Genomic DNA, 22,256 nt, shown 5'->3' with positions numbered 1-22,256 from the left:
GTTGAATGACAGACATTAAAACACATGCTCTGTGCGTGTGTCATCCTACACGTGAATTAAAAAAACAATCTTTTAAAACAAATCTCAAACATAATAACTATTGTAGGAATAAAATCAACATATAGACACAAAACTCTTCATCTACTGCCCGGACGGCAGACGACTCTGGGCCGGATCTGCACCGGAGCCGTCTGCTGTATAGATCAGTAAACTAAAACTCCTTCATTGGTTGAGAGATATGACGTGCTGTAGAGGTCAGAGTTTGAGTCCGATTATAAAAATATTCTTCATAAAGGCTCAATGACGTTTGTGCTCTATAGCGCCACCTGTAGACCAGACTGACTCATAGAGCAAACACTCATCTGAACAGTCCTGCCAAAACAAAATCAATGACTTACATACAAACTTAAAAACAGATAAAGGCACATGAGTAAACTCTAACATGTAAATGAGGTATAACGTGAGACACATATATATTTATATCTCTATGCATAGCTTAAATATCTCTAAACATGCACTATATGAGATGACGGACAGACAGAGATCAAATGTTGGAATGTTGACTTGGTCCTGGTGATGGACGGGGTTACAGGTGATCTAGCGTGACACTAGAGCACTCGCAACCCCGTCCACACCCCACCCGTCCAACCAGGACGCTAGTAGCGTCCCGATTGGACAGGCAAGGCACGGACGGGGCCACGAGTGCTCCAGTGCCACGCTATGGACAGATGAGGTATGGACGAGGTTACGAGTACTCTATCATGCTGATTGGCTAGGATTGAATGACAGCGTCTCCTCTTGGATGTTGTCGAGCTCTTGCGTCTGGACGGCTTGCGTGATCAGATGAAGCTCTTCACACAGAGTTTCGTGTCTGTACGCCACACGGATGTCAGGAACGTTTGTGCGACGGATGTCATTGCTGAACGGTCCTTCTTCATCATAACCAGGACCTAACCAATAACTCTTCGCCTGAGAGAAACAACACAAACACGAGTGATTTAACTGTGTGTATGTGTGTGTGTGTATAGTATGTATAAGTTCTTCAGTAGAATGTGAGAATGTAATGTTTACTCTACATACTGTGCATCATACACACTACAGAACCCATGAGAGTCCTAAAATTAGTTTTGTCTCTTTCAAAATTAGTTTTTGTCTTTACATTTTCTTTATTTTTTTTCCTCAACTTTTTTTGTCTTAAAACATTTTTTTTCAAATTTTGTTGTCTTTACATTTTTTATATATTTTTCAATATTATTTTTCAATTTTTTGGTCTTGCAATATATATATATATAACATTTTCTTTACATTTTTATTTTAATTTTTTTGTCTTTACATTTTTGTCTTTATTTTTTGTGTTTTTATATTTGTTGTCTTTAACTTTTTATCCGGATTTTTTTTGTCTTTACATTTTTTTACTTAAAAATTTGTTTTTACATTTTGTCTTTACATTTTTGTCTTTTGTCTTTACATTTAAAAAAAATTGTCTATACATTTTGTTTACATTTTTTGTCTTTAAATTTTTTATTTTTTTATCTTTACATTTTTCTTTTATCTTTTTCAAAATTTTTGTCTTAGATTTTTTTTCTTTAGATTTTTTGTCTTTACTATTTTTCACATTTTCTTTACATTTTTTAGTCTTTAAAAATTATTTTCTTTTCAATTTTTCATTTTTTTCTTGTTTTAATTTTTTGTCTTTACATTTTTTATTTTTTAAATTTTTTGTCTTAAATTTTTTTTTTCAATTTTGGTTGTCTTTACATTTTTATCTTAAAAATTAGTTTTCACATTTTTGTCTTTACATTTTTTATTTTTTTTGTCTTTACATTTTTTTATTTTTTGTCTTTACATTTTTCTTTATCTTATTCAACGTTTTTGTCTTTTTTTCTTTAAATTTTTTAGTCTTTACAATAATTTTTTTAATCTTTACAATTTCTTTTCTTTCTAATTTTTGTCATTTTTTTCTTGTTTTTAAATGTTTTTGTCTTTACATTTTTATAAAAATTCAATTTTATTTTTCAACTTTTTTGTCTCAACAAAATTTGAAAGAAAAAATATTTAAGACAAAAAAAGTTAAAAATAAAATTGCAAAATTTGAAAGAACAAATATTTTGTCTTTACATTTTTATAAAAATTCAATTTTATTTTTCAACTTTTTTGTCTCAACAAAATTTGAAAGAAAAAATATTTAAGACAAAAAAAGTTAAAAATAAAATTGCAAAATTTGAAAGAACAAATATTTTGTCTTTACATTCTTTATACTTTTTTTTCAATTTTATTTTTCAGGTTTTTTTGTCTTTAAATATTTTTCTTTACATTTTTGTTTTTACATTTTTGTCTTTATATTGTTTAAATTTTTGTCTTTAACTTTTTATCTTATTTTTTTTGCTTTACATTTTTTCGTCTTTGTGTATAGGCGTGTGTGTGTGTGTTTGTGTGTACAGGTGTGTGTGTGTTACCCTGTGTGAGAATCCACTCATTAACACACTGTTTCTGGCGAGCTCACACATGTCACATGAACTCAGTTTCCAGACCTGAGCTGCGATGCTGTATTCCTCCATCAGAGGCTCCTGAAACACACAACACACAAACATGTATATACAAACACACAACATCAAATCAATACACAAAGTGACACAAAATTATCCACATGGATGCACAAAGGGTCCAAAATACACGTTTAATAGCCAATCACATCACACATATATAAACATCAACAAAACTGACCAATGATTGATGCTCACACACACAAACACACACACACACACACACACACACACACACACACACACACACGCACAGTCATGCAAAACACAGACACTGCTCATAAATACCGTAGTAAAGGTCGATGAGGTGAAAGTTTGTTGCAGCTTCAGCCATTAACCTGAAACCGATGCTTTAACATCAGACACAGAGTATTGACAGACATCACGAGCCCGACAGACAGACAGACACCCGTCTCACCTTAGTGAAGTGAAACTGCAGAGGGTCATCGGTGGAGAGCGACACCATGAGCCCGCGGGACAGATACTCGTGCAGAGGATTACGATGATAACTCAAAAACAGACTGTTGTTACTCAGAGGAGACATGGCGATTCCAATCTGAGCCAAATAAAACAAATACTGCAGGACTGGAGCCTACAGACAGACAAACAGACAGACAGACAGACAGAAATGAACTCACAAGCTGACAAATAAGTTCTATAAATTTCTGTTTGTGTATTTGTGCTTGTGTGTGTACCTTTCTGAGCAGCAGTCCGTGCGAGATGTTTTCTGACAGCATGAATCCAGACACCAGGTGATGAATAGGCCCCGCCTCCCCGCAGTGAGGTCGCAGCATGAAGGTCTGGAAGCCCCGCCTCCTACACAAACATAGAGGAGAGGTTCATGCAGAGATCATCATATAGATGATGTGGTGTATGTGTGTGTGTGTGTGTATATACCTGCGCAGGTGGTTCAGGACGGTGATGTTGGCATACATGTAGTACAGATAATATGAATATGGTGGATTATCATCTTCACACCAGCGGGCAGGTGATGGACTGTCCAGATTAAAGATGTGATGCTCCGGTTTAGACTCATCATCGACACTGTCAAAACCCACCACCTGATAACAAACACAAATATTACATCACATTAGTGATTTACAAAAAATATATTACTATGATGGTACGTTCACACCAGACGCGAATGAAGAGTTAAACGTGAGTGATTACTTGTTAGGTCAATGCAAAAGTTGCGCCTTAAACCTGTCTTCATCCAAGTTGAAAATATTCTAATAATCTAGAGCGAGTAACGCAATGTCCCGCATTGGGTGTGTATGTAGCATGCAAATGACACAAATTTCACGCACAAATTTCAGACGCGAATGACGCGACTTTAACGCACGAAAAAGCAAATTTCACACGCGCACAACGCACATTTCACAAGCGCGAACGACGCACATTTCACGAGCGCAAACGACAACATTGACGCACATTTCATGTCACTTTTTTTGAGTGACGAGTTCACTCAAAAGGTTAAAGCGTGAATAGTGTGATTTATTCAATTTAATTGCATTATTCGTGTCTGGTGTGAACGCAGAAGTGAGACTTACGTGTTGTAGGAACAGGTGGAGGTCTGGGTGACTATTTGGGTTGATGGTCACCTCAAACAGAGGCATGAATATGTTCTCTAACATCTGCTGGAAGTTTATCAGTTGTTTCTTTGTGCGGTAAACATCACTGCAGACGCAAACACACACATCAGTGACCTTTAACATCATCAACACACACAGACAAACACACACACGACATGACATGATGTCATTTCCTCACAAGAGTCGTGGGATCTGAATGAGCCAGCGGACGTTGTCTGAATACACCGAGTGTGAAACGGCCCACTCCGCAAGTTTATCCCATTCATCCATAGATCGACCGTATACGGACAGACGCAGCTCGGCGTTCTGATATTTACTCTCCTCAAGGTCTGACATCACTTCCTGTACAGACACACAGCACCACAGTCACCATAATGATGTACACATTTGACTATCGTACGAAAGTTGATCTCTAGTACCTTGACGATGTGGGCAAAGTATTTGCCATTGATGTGATTGTCAGTTTTGATGAAGATCTCTCTGAGGATGGACTCTCCGATGGGGTTGTATTTGGAGTTGAATTTGTCAAAACGATGGAAAGTGTTTCTGTCCTGAGGAGCAAGTTTATGATGTCACACAAACGTCAAGTGATCCGTACAGGAGCTTTATTATAACGTCTTACCGCGTGCATGTCGAGCGTGTCGACGCTGAGGTCGTACGCCGTCAGATTCATGTTCTCGAACACGTCCATCAGCGTCTGACCGCGACCGCCCTCCATGTGCACGATCTCATCGGGGTATTTTTTCATCGCACGCTTGATGAACCTCAGCAGATGTTTCTGATTCATGCAGGACGAGGCGTGAATGTGCGTGTCCACCTGAGACAGAAAGAAAGAGAGTCAGATGATATAAACGTGTCATCTAAACTATTCAGGTGTGTAATATGCAGAAGTACTTTTCGTATGTTGTAGAAATCTCGATGTGGCACTTTCTTCTGCGCCGCCAGCTCCTTCATCTCATTCAGAAGAATGTGCATCTGAAACTTTGAGCTCAAATACTGCAGTCGCCGATAACAGAACGACTTTCTGTATAAACACAAGTCTGAATTAAATGCATGCACACATACGGTTGAGCGCATGAGCACGATGCATGCTGGGTAATGTGTGACTCACACAGGGCCGTTGATGATCAAAGCCATCATGACGTTCATATCCGTGATGAATTCCTGCAGATCTGGATATGGCAGATCTAATTCTGTGCTCCTGTAGACACACAAACACACCTATAAACCTGATGTATTAAAATATATAGCTCTGTACTAAACACTAGTAAGCAGCCCATTCGTGCGTTCATACCAGACGTGAATGAAGCATTATGCGCAAGTGATTTAAATTAAGTCAATGCAAAGGCGGCACAAATGACAGAATTGGCGCAAATTACGCAATTTGTGCGAATTTAGCATTTCGGGCATTTGACGGACGTAACATCAATTACATGAGTTGAAAAATCTGAACTTTGGTGGATATTCGTGCCGCGTTAACCAATCAGGAGCTTGCTCAAGTAGTGATGTAATTATGATGTAGTGAGCTGAGACAGAAATACAAAACAACAATGGAGGACGGACAAATAACATCATCGTGTGGACATCCAAAGCTGTACAACACATCTTCGTACTTTTATAGAAACAGGAATAAAAGGATCTTGCTTGGAAGACAGTGAGTGAGGAGGTCAAACAATTGTAAAAAAAGTTGTAAAAACGCTCTTTACTCAATTTATATATATACACATACTGAGACTACAAGCTAGCTAAAGCCAGCAAATTGAGAAAATTCACATCTTCAAGCGCAAACGTCGCAAATTGCATGCGCAAACGACACAACTTTCACGCGCGTATGACGCAAATTTCACTCGTGTACAACGCAAATTTCACGCACAAATGGCGCAAATTTCACACTCAACAACGAAAAATTCACGCGCGTACAACGCAAATTTCACACCCAACAACAAAAAATTCACGTGCCTACTACACAAATTTCATGCGCGAATGAAGCAAATGTCATGCGCAAACGACCAAAAATTCAGGAGCGTACGGCACTAATTTCACGCGCAAACGACACAAATTTCACGCACGTACGACGCAAATTTCACTCGTGTACGCCGCAAATTTCACGCGCAACAAACAAAAATTCACGCACATACAACAAAATTCACGCGCGTACGACACAAATTTCACACGCAAACGACAAAAAATTCACGCGCAAACGACGCAAATTTCATGCGCAAAAATTCACGCGTGTACAATTTCACACGCCAATGCTGCGTAAATCACGCAGGAACGACACACATTTTAGTGCGAACGGTGCAAATTTCACAAGTAAATGACGCAAAAAGTATTCTGAAATGAGGCTGGAACAACGAGAGTTAACTCAAGATATTCAAGCGTCCAACTATGCGTAAATAGTGCAAATTATTCGCCTCATTTGCGTCTGGTATAAACACACAGTAACAACACAGCATTTTAGGGTTTTACACAGACACCAGGCGACTCCAGGCCGGATCTGCACCGAAGCTGCCGACTTCAGCACGGATTCAGCCCAGAGTCCATATAGATGCATCCTCATAACAGTAAGCTGCGAAATAAATCTGCTCAAACCTTAAACAGTACTGTGTGCATCACAGATCCGTCAGGCTTTTTTGATGTTGAGCTTCTGCTCATGTAAAGTGTTTCAAATCACTTCATTAGGTTTATGATGCATTTTTCCTTTTATGGTCATTTGTAAAAATGAGGTTTTGCTAAATTTAGCAGCACACACACACACACACACACACACACACACACACACACACACTCACTCGTCCATTGGGTTTTGTTTGGTGTAGACATGAACGACTCCATCCACCATCTTACAGCTGTAACCCAAATCAGACGGCAGGTTCTTCATGTCCTGCCCTTCATAGGGGTGAGTTTTTGACACCGGTGGGTGAACAGGAGCATCTGAGAAAGAGAGAGAGAGAGAGATGAGTCTCTTGAATCTCTTCTGTTTGTGTGTGTGTTTGTATGTGTGATGACACACCTGAGTCGACCGGGCTCTCGTGAGCGTCCTGACTGAAGTTGACGTCCGGCGGTCTGTCATTGAGCTCCTGAAGGGATCGAGCGGTGGTCTTACAGAAACTCTGCAGTGATACATTCATGTACTTCTCACGGATGAATAAAGCCTTCACCACACACTTAGCAGCGTCTACTAGATCAGTGAACGGCACCTGAGTACAGAAACATCAGAAAAAACACGTCAATAACACAATAATTCAATTAAAGTGGAAAACACTGCAAAAATGACTTAAAATATAATATAAAATAAAATTAAGTAAAAATATCTAACAATTCTAAAATTAAGATCCTGATGAGCAAAATGACCTAGGAAAATAATCTAGTTTAGACAAAAATATAAACATTAAAGTTAATTAGTGCTTAAAACAAGCAAACAAAAAATAAATAAATAAAAAATCTGCCAATGGAATAAGAAAAAAAATCTTGAAATAAGTTTTTTCATAAACAATTATTACTTAAAATAGTTTTAAGCACAAATTCACTTAAATTTGATATTTTCTATCTAAAAAACTAGAATTATTTTCTTAGTTAATTTTGCTCATCAAGAAAATGCATCCTAATTTAAGAATTTTTAGATATTTTTACTGAAAACAAGATGCCTTGTCTTGACGAGCAAAACGACCCAAGAAAACAAGTCTAGTTTCTAGACCAAAAATATCACATTTAAGTGATTTTGTGCATAAAACAAGCAAAAAAAATCTGCCAATGGGGTAAGCTAATTTTTCTTGGATTTAGTGTTTAAGAAAAATTTTCAAGATTTTTTTGCTTGCCCCATTGGCGGATTTTTTTTTGCTTGTTTTATGCACAAAAACACTTAAATCTGATATTTTTCGGTCTAACAACTAGACTCATTTTCTTAGGTTGTTTTGCTCATCAAGAAAAAGCATCTTAATTTTTTGATATTTTTACTGAAAACAAGACAAAAATACTAAGAATTTCTTTCCTGAAAATCATTTTTTGCAGTGTAAATTATTATTATAAGCTTACAGTTGTGAATCGGGATAGAAGTCGGTTTTAAATGCTGATTTTTACAAACTTTGCTTATTTTTAACCAAAAAAGGGTTTGAAGATTAACGTTTTTCATCTCCACAGACACTTTCATAACAAATGTAAATGTCTTCGCTGTAAACAAGTGTCTAGTAACAAAAAACATGTACAAATAACCAAACGTGAGGTTTTGTGTCATTATTCTGGAAGCGCTAATCCAGACCGACATCGCTCCTGTTGTTCTCTTTCACACAACTGCTGTCTTACCCCACACTTCTCCTCTCCTGAGATGGACACACGCTGAAATTCTCTCTCTATAACCGTCTCTCTCTCCAAGTAATGATAATCCACAGCATCTTCATGACCGTCCTTCAGAAACCTGCAGACAGACACCAGACCAAACATCATGAGAGAGAGACAGAACCAGACAGACAGAGAGAGAGATAGTGAAGAGACAGGTTGAGACTCACTCCAGGTCTGCAGTGCTGTCTACTTTCATGAAGTCTTGTTTCGCTCTCAGCAGAATCTCGGGCTCAAGCCTGAGGGGTCGGAAAGGGGCGGAGTTTGGAGAAGGGGTGGAGTTTGGGGAAGGGTGGGGTGAGGCAAAGCAGCAGATTTAAGTGAGTAACACACACACACACCTAGTGTTACACAAACACACTCATACTGTATATACACTTTTTGTTTCGCACGCAGGCACACACACGTACAATGCAGCTGTGCATCTAAAAACTAACCAGACCATAATCTTTGTGTGTGTGTAAGCACTGTTTGTGACAAACACAACCAAACAAAGGAAAACATCAGTGTGTTGTGTCTATCTGTGTGTGAGAAGAACGTTCTCATAAATTCACACACAACAGTTTGTGTTTCATGCACGGATGTACGCACACACGGATGCACAGGTGCATACACACACCCATACGCGCACACACAAACAAAATCACGGTCTCATTATCATAACATCACAGGGGCGGAGCTTGATTTCATCCATCAGACACACTGATTGGATTGTGTAAAGTGGGCGTTTGATTCAAAAAGATGTTAGGGATGAATGTGAGTGCTGCAGTGCATTGTGGGAGATTCAGTGTTCTCATGAAACTCCTGGACCAGAACATAGAAGAGTCCTGGTTAAAACATCTGATCAGTTTGGTTTCTATTTCTGTGATGTCACACTGAAAAGTCCCACCCACACTAACATCTCATTGGTCTGTGTATGTTGCATCATGGCATGTGTTTGTGTCTCACTTGACGTCCTGACTGATCTGTCTCTCCAGACGGTGTCGTCTCTCCTCCAGCTGTTCGATTGGACTTTCTTCAGGAAACTCGTACGGTGCACAACGCATATCGCTGTCTGTCATACTCCTCACTAACAGCTCCTACACATCACAAACACACACAAGACAACTCATCTTTACTTAAATATTAGACCTTTTATACATTTTAGTTAGGGCTCCAACTAACGATTGTTTTCATAATCGATTATTCAGGCGAGTATTTTTCGATTAATCGGATAAATTCAATTTCGATTTTTTACTTATTATAGCTAAATTATGCACTAAATTAAGATATTCATGTGTAAAAGCGCAACAGCCACACACTACTACAGACTTTTACTAATATAATCTTTTTAATTTTGAAACAGATGATTAGTTTCTGGTTCAATACTATTTTTAAATAAAAACCCAACACCAATTTCACAAATACTCATATACTCACACTTATTAACCAGCGTTCATTTGCGCTTTGCTCCCATCATTGTCCTGTCCTGTTTATTCAACTATCTGCCATTTATTCAATTAATATAATAAATAAGACACAAACCTCAGCGATCTCTTTGTATTTTCCATCCATAGATGTGCGCAGATCCACAGGCAGATGTTTATGAGTGACAGGTGTACCGGGCAGTGAACGCTGAGACATCAACGGCCTCTGATCTGAAGAACCATACAGATCTATACACAAAGAAAGACAGATTATAAATAATAATAATAATAATAATAATAATATTTATTTAATACTAATAACAAATATGATAAAACCGTAGATGCTTTAGCGCTGAATTTACAAAGAAACTTTAAACTTTTGCACAACTTTATGAGCATCTCTGTGTACAGTCAACTGCTAAACACTGACCAATCAGAAACAAGCATTCTACAGAGACTTCTTAAATGTAAGGAATGCACACAAACACCTGTACATGACACAATGGCTATTAGTGTAACTAAAAGTACAACAACTATCTAACTCTTCATTCTCAATGATGCTACATCTCTCTGTCTGTGTGTGATTGGGATGGTCGGGTTCAGTCTGGTTTGGGTTGTACCAATGTTCATTGTGAGGGGTTTGGGATGAACCACAGTGGGCTCTGGAACTCTAGGAATCCTGGGAAAATCAGCCACTAGTATTCATGGGAACCGAAAATAAGACCCCAGTCCTCCATCACCCAGCAGTATAAAACACATCGGGACACAGCGACCCGTGACAATGACCCAGACTATGATGAAGTGTAGTATGTAACATACTATAACAACATTCACAGTACACACACAAATACAGGGCTCGAAATTAACCTATTTAGTAGGTGGCACTGGCGCTTCCCAAATGTAAAAGTTAGGAGTTCATCATCCTGAAGATTAAAAGCTTGAACAATCAAACTTGATTTTAAAATATTTGCCACACACTTGACTTGTGCTTGCCTCATTAATAAACAAGCTATATGCTTAAAATGTGTAGATTTATGGGGCCCTATAAAAACTATTTGTAAAATTGTTTATTTAAAATTCAGTTTTTTTATTTTCACAAATGTTTACTTTTTTCTGAATTCTAGATTTTGACTTTTCATTTTCATTAATGATTAATTTTTTGGTAACACTTTACAATAAGGTTCATTAGTTAACATTAGTTCATGTATTAACCAACATGAACAAACCATGAGAAATACATTTATTACAGTATTTATTAATCTTGGTTAATAGAAATAAAGCTTTTAAGTGTTTGTTTATGTTAGTTCACAGTCCATTAACTTACGTTAACAAGATTTAAATAAAGTAGTAGAAATTGTTGAAATTAACATTAACAAGAGTAACAAATGATGTATAAGTGCAGTTCATTATTAATTCATGTTAACTAATGTAGTTAACTAATGAACCTTATTGTAAAGTGTCACCATTACATTTCACTTATCAAACAGCATGTTTTATAAACCGAATTCATAAAATTTAATAATTATTCTTTTTAAAAATTATCAAATAAAAATAAAACAAATACATTTTGCATTTTTATATTTTCTCAAAATGCTGCAACTTTGTTTAAATTAGAAATTAAAGTACACATCTCTTTAGAGTGATTATATTATTTCAGGAAAAAAAATGAAATAATTATTTTTTATTATTTTAAAAGTAGATTTTTCTGTACAATAGTAATATATTTGTGTCAACTTCATTACGTTTAACAGACTTTTATTTGAATGGGTTTTCAATGTGTATTTGACGATAATATCAAAGCAGCTCTCAATATGAACTTTATGTATTTGTTAGGTTTTTTATGTATTTGTGTCCTTGGATGCTAAAAACAGCATGAAACTGAGTCATCCGTGTAAAGTTTCATTGGTCTCTATGAGACGCTCGCTAATTATTTCACAGTATATGCTAATGTTTCGTAAAGAAATTAACAACAATTATTTACGCTCGTACAAAAGCCAATAAAATTTCAGGAGAATATGCGACTAAAATGATCGCAATGTCAAGCCTTGCATAATATATGATGTAAACAAAACTTTTATTCTGCAAGCGATTAGTTGCGATTAATCGTTATGCAGCACTAGTCTATGTGATTGGATCATAGCAAAAATAATCTGTAAAGTGAAACAGACATTCAGCTAACATTATAAAGTCAAGATTCACTCATTTACGGTCTTGTTATCAACAACAACACAACACCAGTACTGAATACTAACACACACACATATATATCTGATGTGTGTGCAGACCGTTGATGTGTTGTGTATGCGTGTTTTCTCAGACGTCACCGTCATCTTATCAGTAATTCATGAGGTCACACACTCACGTACAGAGAGTTCCTCTTTCTCTTACGCCTCATAAATCATTCATGTATGTGTGTGCTCACGATAAAGCTGCAAGATATACAGAAATTACACAAATGTGTAAATCACAATGTTTTAACTGAATTATTTTATATGTCAAAAACTTTATGTATATTCAACATTTCAAGCCAATATTAGCACAGAACTGAAAAACAAAAATAAACTGTTTAAATTTTTAAAATATATTTTTATCATAATTTCATTTTGCAAAATTAAAACTTCATCGTATAAACGCATTGTTTAGCAAGTTATTGCATTTTCCTTCACACTGTTAAAAAAATGCAGCATGAAGTTAAAACCATTTGCTTTTGCAAGTTAATTCAACCTGCTATTTTACATTTTGACCTGTGATAAATTGACATAACTTATAAAAACAAGTTGAAATTGTTGAACTTAATTTGTTCAGTTATATATATTGATTTGACAAAAATGCTAAGTTTTTTAACGGTGTGATATTGATGGAAAAGTGCTAAGTTGCTAAACAATGCGGTATACGACAATGCTTTAAAGTTTGCAAAATTAAATTAAATAATGATGAAATATATATATTATAAAATGTTTTTTTACAGTGCATGCAGCCCTAGCTCAGGATGAATAGTGCAGAAAGTTTGTGTTTGTTTTTAGATTCGCTAAATAAAACCGAGACAGGACGGCCTAAAGTTACACACTGACCCATCATTCATTTATCATGACAAACACACACCTGTGCAAACATTATTACACATTTATAATCATCAAACAAAAATTTGGAAAATATTAAAAAAGCAAATTAAATTAATAATGAAAACATTATTCATATTTATAAACAAATATTTCAATTTAATAAATTCAATATTTATATAATGCACATTTTTAAGTATCATAATTTAGCATTAAATGTATTATAAATTAAAAAAAATATTAATTTAAAAACTATTGAACTAAAGAAATACTAGTAAAACTAATAATAAATATATATATCAGTTTAGTAGATTTGATTAGGCATGCCATAAAAACAAGAGTGGTGTGTTACTGCGTTACTCTAAAGATCTGATAAGCGTACACACCCCACCCCGTATATATCTCTCGCCCCCCTCTCTCTCTGACTGTCGTACACTCACCAGGACTGGTCCAGCTCTGTAAACTGCCTCTCTTATGAGCTTTAGCTTTGGTTTTGCTCTGCGCTGGAGCTGCGCTGGAGTCCATGCTGCTGACTGCACACAGGATGATGCAGAGAGAAAGAGAGAGAGAGAGAGAGAGAGAAAGAGAGAGAGAGTGCTAGCAGAGAGAGAGTCTATCAGCAAAGCAGCAAAATATGAGAGGAGGAGGCGGGGACTGGGGATCTCTTAGCGCAGTAGTGGGGGCGGGGCCTGTGAGGGAATGACTCTACTCTAAGGGGAGGGGCTTAGGATTCCCCTACATCAGCCAATCTGATCTGTCGCTGCGGCAAGCATGCAGCAAAATGACGTCACTGAGAGAGAGTGAGCATGTTTGAAATGTTTTGGCGTATGTCCATACTACAGATATACTGTTACTGAAGTATGCATACTGTGTGCAGAATAAGAAGTTTCTGTAGGCATAATATGCACTATTTTTATGCACACTGTTTGGGAATGTATCCCACAATGCAATGCGCTTAGATCTATATCTTAGATAGTCATAGTTTGTAGATACGACATACATAAGAGAGAGAGAGAGAGCAAGAAAGAGAGAGAATTTCCTGGAGTATCCCTATAGGAGCACATCCAAAATTCGGGATCTCTGCTGTCAACAGGTCATGACTCTTGACTGAACACACACAAACAATTCAGACAGACATCATCACTGACTGACTGACTGACAGACAGCTGATTTTACCCAAGAACCGCCCACTTAGGAAAACAGCCCAGAATGACACGGAATGCTAATTACAGAAGACTTCAGTTTAGCTGCGACGCCGCAAGAACTGACAGGCGGATGACGTCAAAGTACCGCGAGAGCGAGTCGAAATTAGACTTCTCCTTTAGGTTTCTAGATGTGCTCTCGCGGTACTTTGACGTCATCCGTCAGTCGTTTCTTAAAATCGAGCTAACCTAACAGAACACCCGGCAAACACTTTAAAATCATGCCAAAACAATTTATTTCTGTATAGAAAACACCGATTTTCACGAGTTTATGAAATTTCACAAGTATATTCACTAGTTGTAAAATACATTGACTAGTCTTTCCTCAGCATTTAGGAGATTAAGTGTCTTGACGTAATTTCTTGGTTTTTACGCGTGTATTCGGCTTATAAGAGCTTTTACAGCTTAATAACTTCATACAAAAACGTTTTTACACAAAGAGGAAGTTTGATATCAGTTCTGCTGTCATTAAGACTTTAAACTGTGGTAAAACCTTAGACCCGGTTAAATATTCACTCGGTCAGGGTCAAAGGTTCCTCACATCTGTCCTTAAATGATTATACCATAACGTTACACTTTAAATAAACACACAAAGATCACATAAGTGCAATAAATACATTAATAATGTGTTACATGTATATTATAGACCTGTATGTAATATCTATGTATCATCACATCATATGTGTGTTACTGTGATCCCTTTTGTGTATCTCTGTACAAGGTTAAGTATTTGTTCAGAATTATATATTGTGTATAGCATGTATATTAATTTTATATATTGTTGTGTTGTGTAAGTTAGTGTGGTGAACTCACTCGTCATGTTTCTCGATTCGGATTCGTTTCGTTGCTGATGTTGCTGCTGATGAAAATGATGCTGTTCAATAAAATGAATGATCACAGTCAGATTCCGTGTTTATCATCAATCGATGGGTTGAGATTTATCTGTAAACACAAACTTTATATCGTCCATGAATGAAAATCACGTCCGGCTGTAAGCTGAATCCGCTCGTTTGAGTTTCAGGACTTTGATGAACTTTAGCGGATACAATGGAGTCATTTAAAGGGACCGCGCCACATTAAAAGATTCACAGTCAGATCGGAACAAAAACCTGGCGGGTTTAACAGGCATTCGGCTAATATAAATATATATGTTTTTAATAAATTAAAATGTACATGTTTAATGTAATTTGTAATCTGGTGACTGGTCACATTCTTTGATGAAAATTATTTTCTTTTCACCACCAGAAGATGTCGCTGCTCATCCATCTGATTCTAATACAATAACCTTATATAGAAAACCCCGGGATTTAAAACCTATTTCATTATAAACACTAAATTACATTAATACCACGTCACAGAGAAATGTTAGATAAAAAAATATATATTATTATATTTTTACAAACTGTAAAATACGTAATTTACATTAGTAAAAGATTACGAACACGATCCCATCCAATTGTAACGCGCCTCTAGTTTACGTCATGCGAGTAGGCGTGGCTCTCGGGGTTTCGTCTTCCGGTGAGTGAGGTGATTTAAAGCGCACATTTTTATTGTAATATGCTGCGGTCTGTTATATTTGTTATGATTGTAAACACATCGCTTCTCAGTCTATAAAGTTCAACTTCGGCATGTAATCGCGTGAAGGTAAACAGATTAATCTTAAATATTAAACTGACAGAAATGTGTACGTGAATAAATTCGTCTATGGTAGTATATAATGCATGATGTTTCTTTAATGCTTTCACGTGCAGAGCAGAGATTTAAAATACGTGTTGTGAGGTTTTGTTGGATTGAATGTGTAACTGTTTGGTGACGTCACATTTATTTGTATATAAATAGATTTTAATCTAATGAAATGGTAGATACTTCATTGACTATAACACATGTAGGGTCAGTTTCCCATTAACTGGACTAAGATTAATCCAGGACTAGGCCTTAGTTATATTGGGATAGCTTTTATAAACATACCTTACAAAAAAAAAAAAAACAATACTAGTGTGCATCTTGAGATAAAATAATGGCACTGATACATGTTAAGATGTGTCAGTGCAAGACATTTTCAAATTAAGGCACATCTCAAAAATGCATTTAGTTTGGGACTAGTGTAAGCCCTGACAGGGAAACCACACCGTATTCCATTAATATGATAAATAACAGACTTCATATTAAACTAGACATGCCTTACATCAAAACGGTCCTTAAAAAAGGATATATATATATATGAGCATTAGATGTATGATTTTAATCCTTAAAGAAATATTCCACGTTCATTTAAACATTATGATAATTTACTTACCCAGATGTCATCCAATATGTGTTTCTTATGTTTTTTGAGGAAAACTTTCCAGGATTTATCTCCATATAGTGGACCTCAACACTTTACAGTTTCAATGCAGCTTCAGAGAGCTCTAAACGATCCCAACCAATGCATAAGGATCTTATATAGAGAAACATCATCATTCCCCCCCCCCCAAAAATAAGTACTTTTTAACCACAACTTCTCGTCTTGCTCTTTTCATGTGACGCACTGGCGTGACCTTACGTATTACGTAATCACATGGAAAGGTCACGCAATGACGTATGTGAAACTAGTGCTCCTTCCTATTGCATTCTGGTCACCCACATGTCTTGCAACATTCAACACACAATTAAAGACCAATCTCTTCCAAAAATACATAGATATTGACCGCATTTCTATCTCTAATAATAGTTTAAAAAATTATAAAAAAATAACTATGTTTTTCTCTCAACAGGTATTGTTTGGGAATAGCGAAAACTTGTATCTTGTTGTACTACTGCCTCCCTATGACACATTGTTTTTATTGTTTCCTAATCTTTGTACACTGCAAAAAAATTATTTTCAAGAAAAAAAATCTTAGTATTTTTGTCTTGTTTTCAGTAAAAATATCTAAAAATTCTTAAATTAAGATGCTTTTTTCTTGATGGTCTAGTTTTTAGACCACAAATATCAAATTTAAGTGCTTTTGTGCATAAAACAACAAAAAAATCTGCCAATGGTAAGCAAATTTTTCTTGAATTTAGTGTTTAAGAAAAATGTTCAAGATTATTTTGCTTACCCCATTGGTAGATTTTTTGCTTGTTTTATGCACAAAATCTTTTAAATTTGATATTTTTGGTCTAAAACTATACTTAATTTCTTGGGTCGTTTTGGTCATCAAGAAAAAGCATCTTCATGTAAGAATTTTTAGATATTTTTACTGAAAACAAGACAAAAATACTAAGCATTTTTTTTGAAAGTCATTTTTTTGCAGCGTAAGTCGCATTGGAAAAGTGTCTGCTTAATGCCTATATGTAAATATGAGAAAGAGGATCGTTCAGATCTTGTTATATGTGGAATGATACGAATTTATGTCTTTGTGTCAGTTTATGGTTTAAAATGGTCCGCAAGTGTGCGTTTAACATATGTAACGCATGACCTTTCCACATAATTACGTAATACGAAAGGTCACGCTGGCGCGTCCCACGGCCAGTGCAGGACGAGAAGTCGTGGTTTAAATCTGTTTATTTTTATTTTTGAAGATGGTTTGGTTAGATAGGAGCCTTATGCTTTGGTTGAGATCATTTAGAGCGCTTTGAAGCTGCATTAAAGGCGGGGTGCATGATCTCTGAAAGCCAATGTTGACATTTGAAATCACCTAAACGAACACACCCCTACACCAATAGAATCTGGACTTTCTTTTGACACACATACGCAACCCAGGCAATGATATTGGTTAGTAGACACGCCCCTTACTGCTGATTGGCTACAATTGTATTTTGGTACTCGGCCCGAGTCAAAAATCATGCACCCCGCCTTTAAAACTGTAAACTTTGAGGTCCACTAAATGGAGAAAAATCCTGGAAAGTTTCTTCTAAACTGAACAAAGAAAGACATAAAATCTTGGATGGCATTGGGGTGAGTAAATGATCAGGATTTTTTTAAATGCATGGCAAGCCATTGATCATCCATTAAATATTTGATACTAAAATGTTGATTTTGATGCAAATGTTAAGCAGTTGTGACTGAACCAATTTAATATGTACATTTTGATTTTATCAAACCAGATTACAATGAGTCTACAATCCAAACATACAGGAACATCTCAAGATAAAACAATTTGATATTAAATAAAAAAATGAATGATCCAGAAGCCTTCAGAATGATGCATGAAGATACTGAAGAACAAAGAGGTTTGTGTTTATACCCGATGCTTAAAGATCTCACGTTCTTCTGTCTACTTTCCTTAATGTTTGCTTATTTAATACTTTAGACCTGATGTGGATGAACGGCGATGATGAAGAACTGGAGAAACCTCTGAATTTCTTACAGATCAAAGAGGCCGAGGAGGATTTCAGCTGTTTTCAGTATGAACAGAGTTCGGCATGTCTTCAGAGATACATGACAGTTCACATCGGTGAAAAAACAAACACGTGTGATCAATGTGGGAGGAGTTTCACATCTAAAAGTCATCTTAATAGACATTTAATAATTCATACCGGAGAGAAACCGCACACATGCCATCAGTGTGGACAGAGCTTCACGCGTTTAGAAACCCTCAACAGGCATTTAGAGAGCCACAGCGGACAAAAACCGTACACGTGCCTCCAATGTGGAAAGTGTTTCACACGCACAGGAAACCTGAAAAGACATCTAGAGATCCACGCTGAGACAACTTTAGAGAAGACTCTGCACGTGTGTCATCAATGTGAAAAATCATTTACACGTCTCCATAACCTAAAGAGGCATTTAAGAGTCCACAGCGGTCAGAAACCGCACACGTGTCACCAATGTGGAAAGAAGGTGATGGATAAAGAAAAGCTGAAGGTTCACATGAGGATCCACACTGGAGAAAAGCCCTTCGTGTGTTCCCACTGTGGAAAAAGCTTCATTTATGCGATCAGTCTCAAAAATCATCTTCTTACTCACTCTGACGTCAAACCGTTTCACTGCGACGTCTGCACTAAACGCTTCGTTTCAGCATCAGGGCTAAAGCGACACCTGCAGGTTCACGCCAACGAGAAACCTCACGCGTGTTCGGTGTGCGGGAAGTGTTTCGCGCGGCTCGACTGTTTACAGAAGCACCAGGACATACACGCCGGGGTGAGAGCTCACGTGTGCTTTCACTGCGGGAAGGCTTTTACTACGGTAAGCCAACTGAAAGAACATCAGAGGATTCATACTGGAGAAAAACCTTACAAGTGTTCACAGTGTGACATGAGATTCACCAAACCATCCACCTTGAGTACACATAAGAAAGTACACGACGGAGACAAACCGTATCACTGCTCTTCATGTGGGAGGGGTTTCAAACAATCAGAGCAACTACTGGAGCACATGAAAAAACGGCACAGTTGACCATCTTCAAAATGTCATTACAGCGTGTTTGAAAAAAAATATGGTTCTTTAATCTCATTTATTAATGTGTAGAGTAGAGTAGAGTAGGGCTGAGCGGTATATCAGTATTTTTTCCCATCGGGATACGGGATGACATAGAGTCTATTTCGGTATGGTTTGCTTTGCAACAGAAGCTCTGCCAGAAATGTACACCAAGGTCTGATGTAAGCTTTCCAAAATGTTTGTGCAAACTGTAGCTGGATTTCCTTCACACTGAATTTAAGCACATTTTAAAGTATCGCATAAGAAACGAGCCGCCAAACTTTGATGAACTCTTTCCCCACCAGTGTTTTGTAAAAAAGTTGCCAGCACCAGCATTTTTCATGATTTTCACAAAAGTTTAATGCCTTCCAGAAAATGTTCTTCTTTAAATATATAAACAAGCTATACATCAAATGAAAGAACAGACCCTCTAATTTCAAACAAAAAAAATCGTTTCATCCTAGCTTCATTAGTTCTCTTTTATCACCTCTTAAATATGTGTAGGTTTCTTCAAAAACACCAAATTTGAGCAAAAAGCTGAGATAAATCAATTTTTGTGAAGGACTTTTGATAGAGATCAGATGCAGAGCGATCTTTAAAACATACACAGAGTTCTTTCTCTTTCACGTGAGGCGCTACTTCCGTTGTATAAGTTGTGTAAGTGCGCCACCTGGTGGATAATAGTGGTATTGTGGAAAGCTGGAAATTCGTGTCATTGACAGGGAAGCGTTTTCTCTTAATTGACGAGTTATCTCATCAATGGCGGCGAAAGAGTTAATTGACAAAAACGTCTTTACACTCGCTTGAGGCAATTTTTGACTAGTGCGAAAAAGAGTAAATGTGAATAATAAGAGATGGAAACACATTTGCGAACATTACTATATATGGGTTTTGAAGACGTCGCAATGCCTTTGCTGTTAGTGCCTGCATCAAAAATTTGACATTTTTGGTCTGTGCACAGCATTCAGTTTGGCGATTACAAGTTGTGCTGCTAGTAAATTTTTAACTTGCCCAATCATCCCAGGTGAAAAAGTAGTACACTTCCACAGTGCACTTAAAGTGCTTTATTTTCGCAAACTAATTTTGTACTTAATATACTAAAAATTCATCTTTAGTACTTCTGATTATCTAAGTGTACTTCACTGTGCTATTTTGAGACACCATAAATATAAACTAAAATGCATTTATAACATACTATCTCTGTATTAAAAAATTTATTTAGTTAACACTTCATACAAATCAACTTTAGTCAACTTTCATACAAATATAAGTTCAAGTTTACTACAAGTGGTACATAAATACATTTTTAAATGAATTTTTAGCACATTCAAGTTCATATTTATGGTGTCTCAAAATAGCACAGTGAAGTACACTTAGATGATCTTAAGATGTACAAACGATGCATTTTTATTAAGTACAAAATTAGTGTGCGAAAATAAAGCACTTTAAGTACACTATGGAAGTGTACTACTTTTTCACCTGGGATAACTAAATGCAGTCATGTCTCCATTTTCTAAGCATGCCTTGTTTTACTGTTGGTAACTAGATTACCAATACCACCGTTATTGGCTCTAACATAGGGATGGGCGATATGGCCTAAAATCCATATTGCGTTATACATTGCAGCCTCTTGCGATAGCGATATGTATTGCGATATAATAATTTCAATAGACTCGTTTCAGAACAGGTTATATAGACCGTTACAAAAGCCAAACTGCTAAAAAAGTAAGTAAAAGTAAACGGTTATGGCCAGATTAGTCTTGTTACCTCTCTTAGCTGGAACATGTTTCACAATTACTAGACCATAATGCCAATGGAGCAGCAGTTAACTTATGGCTTAAATCCAAAAAATAGATGTTGCATCGGTCTTTTACACGAGCTCCTCTGTTTCGCTGACGCTTTCATCCATGTTTATTCGGCTGCAGCTCTTGGCTCTAAAGTTCGCGGGTAGATTGTGTCATCAACACGGATTATCGCGATAGTGCAATAGATTTAAAATCTCTATCGTATGCCAATTTTCTATCGTTTATATTGCATATTGTTTATATTGCCCATCCCTACTCTAACAACTTGATGGAAACGCACCTAATTCACAATTGGTTGGGTTTTTTTTTTTTTGCGAAATTTTGAAAATATTTTAATTTACGAAACAAATTTAAGAAACCCAGCTAGTGAGGAAAACCATGTCCTCGAAATGTTATTTTTATCATACGCTGTTTCAGTAAATGCATGAAAACATTTATTCCACTTTCTAGAATATACCAGGATATTGATAATATACTTTAACTCGTCCCAAAATGTTTTATAAACTTCATTAAAGCCACAATATGTAATTTTTTTGTAATACAATATAAAAAAAACACTTGCACAGTGTAATAATTAATGCAGTTGTGTACTTGCATTTTCCCCAAAGTTTCCAAGGATTTGTAAATCCAGAGATATTCCTGTTTTAAAAGTGCTTGTGGGAGTTTTAGCGTCGTCTAGCGGTGAGACTATGAATTGCAACCAGTCCACAGCTCACCCCTCCTTTTCGAAACGCATAGAGAAGCTACAGTAGCCGCCACAGGACAAACACGTCATCGCCTGAGACAACGTAGAGATAAAACGCGAACATTTTGTCTGTTTAGGGCTACATGACGGCTACTTTCATGTAAGGAAACCCACGGTGTATGTAGATAAAAATGTCTCATTCTAAGATAATAAAAACAATACAGTTCACCATGTAAGGTCTTTATACATCAC

General features: G+C 36.5%; 2 protein-coding genes across 5 annotated transcripts; one reads left to right on the top strand and one right to left on the bottom strand.

The window, feature by feature from the left end:
* Positions 1-107: 107 nt before the first annotated feature.
* On the bottom strand, positions 108-16,452 carry LOC141348967 (AMP deaminase 2-like). Of its 4 annotated transcripts, none has more exons than XM_073861278.1 (18): positions 16,434-16,452; positions 9,995-10,125; positions 9,419-9,549; positions 8,641-8,709; positions 8,438-8,549; positions 7,149-7,335; positions 6,928-7,069; positions 5,247-5,336; positions 5,030-5,159; positions 4,758-4,952; positions 4,555-4,686; positions 4,314-4,477; positions 4,094-4,220; positions 3,441-3,604; positions 3,239-3,359; positions 2,962-3,135; positions 2,457-2,567; positions 108-969 (listed from the first exon to the last, which is right to left on the bottom strand). In XM_073861278.1, the coding sequence occupies exons 2-18, from the start codon at positions 10,091-10,093 to the stop codon at positions 760-762; spliced, it is 2,358 nt and encodes a 785-aa protein (XP_073717379.1). In that variant the 5' UTR covers positions 10,094-10,125; positions 16,434-16,452; the 3' UTR covers positions 108-759. The 4 variants fall into 4 exon arrangements, with proteins under 4 accessions (XP_073717379.1, XP_073717378.1, XP_073717376.1 ...); XM_073861277.1 differs by lacking the exon at positions 16,434-16,452 and adding an exon at positions 14,951-15,180; XM_073861275.1 differs by lacking the exon at positions 16,434-16,452 and adding an exon at positions 13,376-13,971.
* On the top strand, positions 15,647-20,529 carry LOC141359232 (uncharacterized). The gene is made up of 3 exons (XM_073861285.1): positions 15,647-15,781; positions 18,203-18,328; positions 18,409-20,529. The coding sequence occupies exons 2-3, from the start codon at positions 18,274-18,276 to the stop codon at positions 19,491-19,493; spliced, it is 1,140 nt and encodes a 379-aa protein (XP_073717386.1). The 5' UTR covers positions 15,647-15,781; positions 18,203-18,273; the 3' UTR covers positions 19,494-20,529.
* Positions 20,530-22,256: the final 1,727 nt, after the last annotated feature.

Source organism: Misgurnus anguillicaudatus, chromosome 23, assembly GCF_027580225.2.
Source record: "Misgurnus anguillicaudatus chromosome 23, ASM2758022v2, whole genome shotgun sequence".
NCBI classification, from domain to species: Eukaryota; Metazoa; Chordata; class Actinopteri; order Cypriniformes; family Cobitidae; genus Misgurnus; species Misgurnus anguillicaudatus.
The sequence above is the reverse complement of the archived record's forward strand: the minus strand, read 5'-3'. Positions and strand labels throughout refer to the sequence as shown.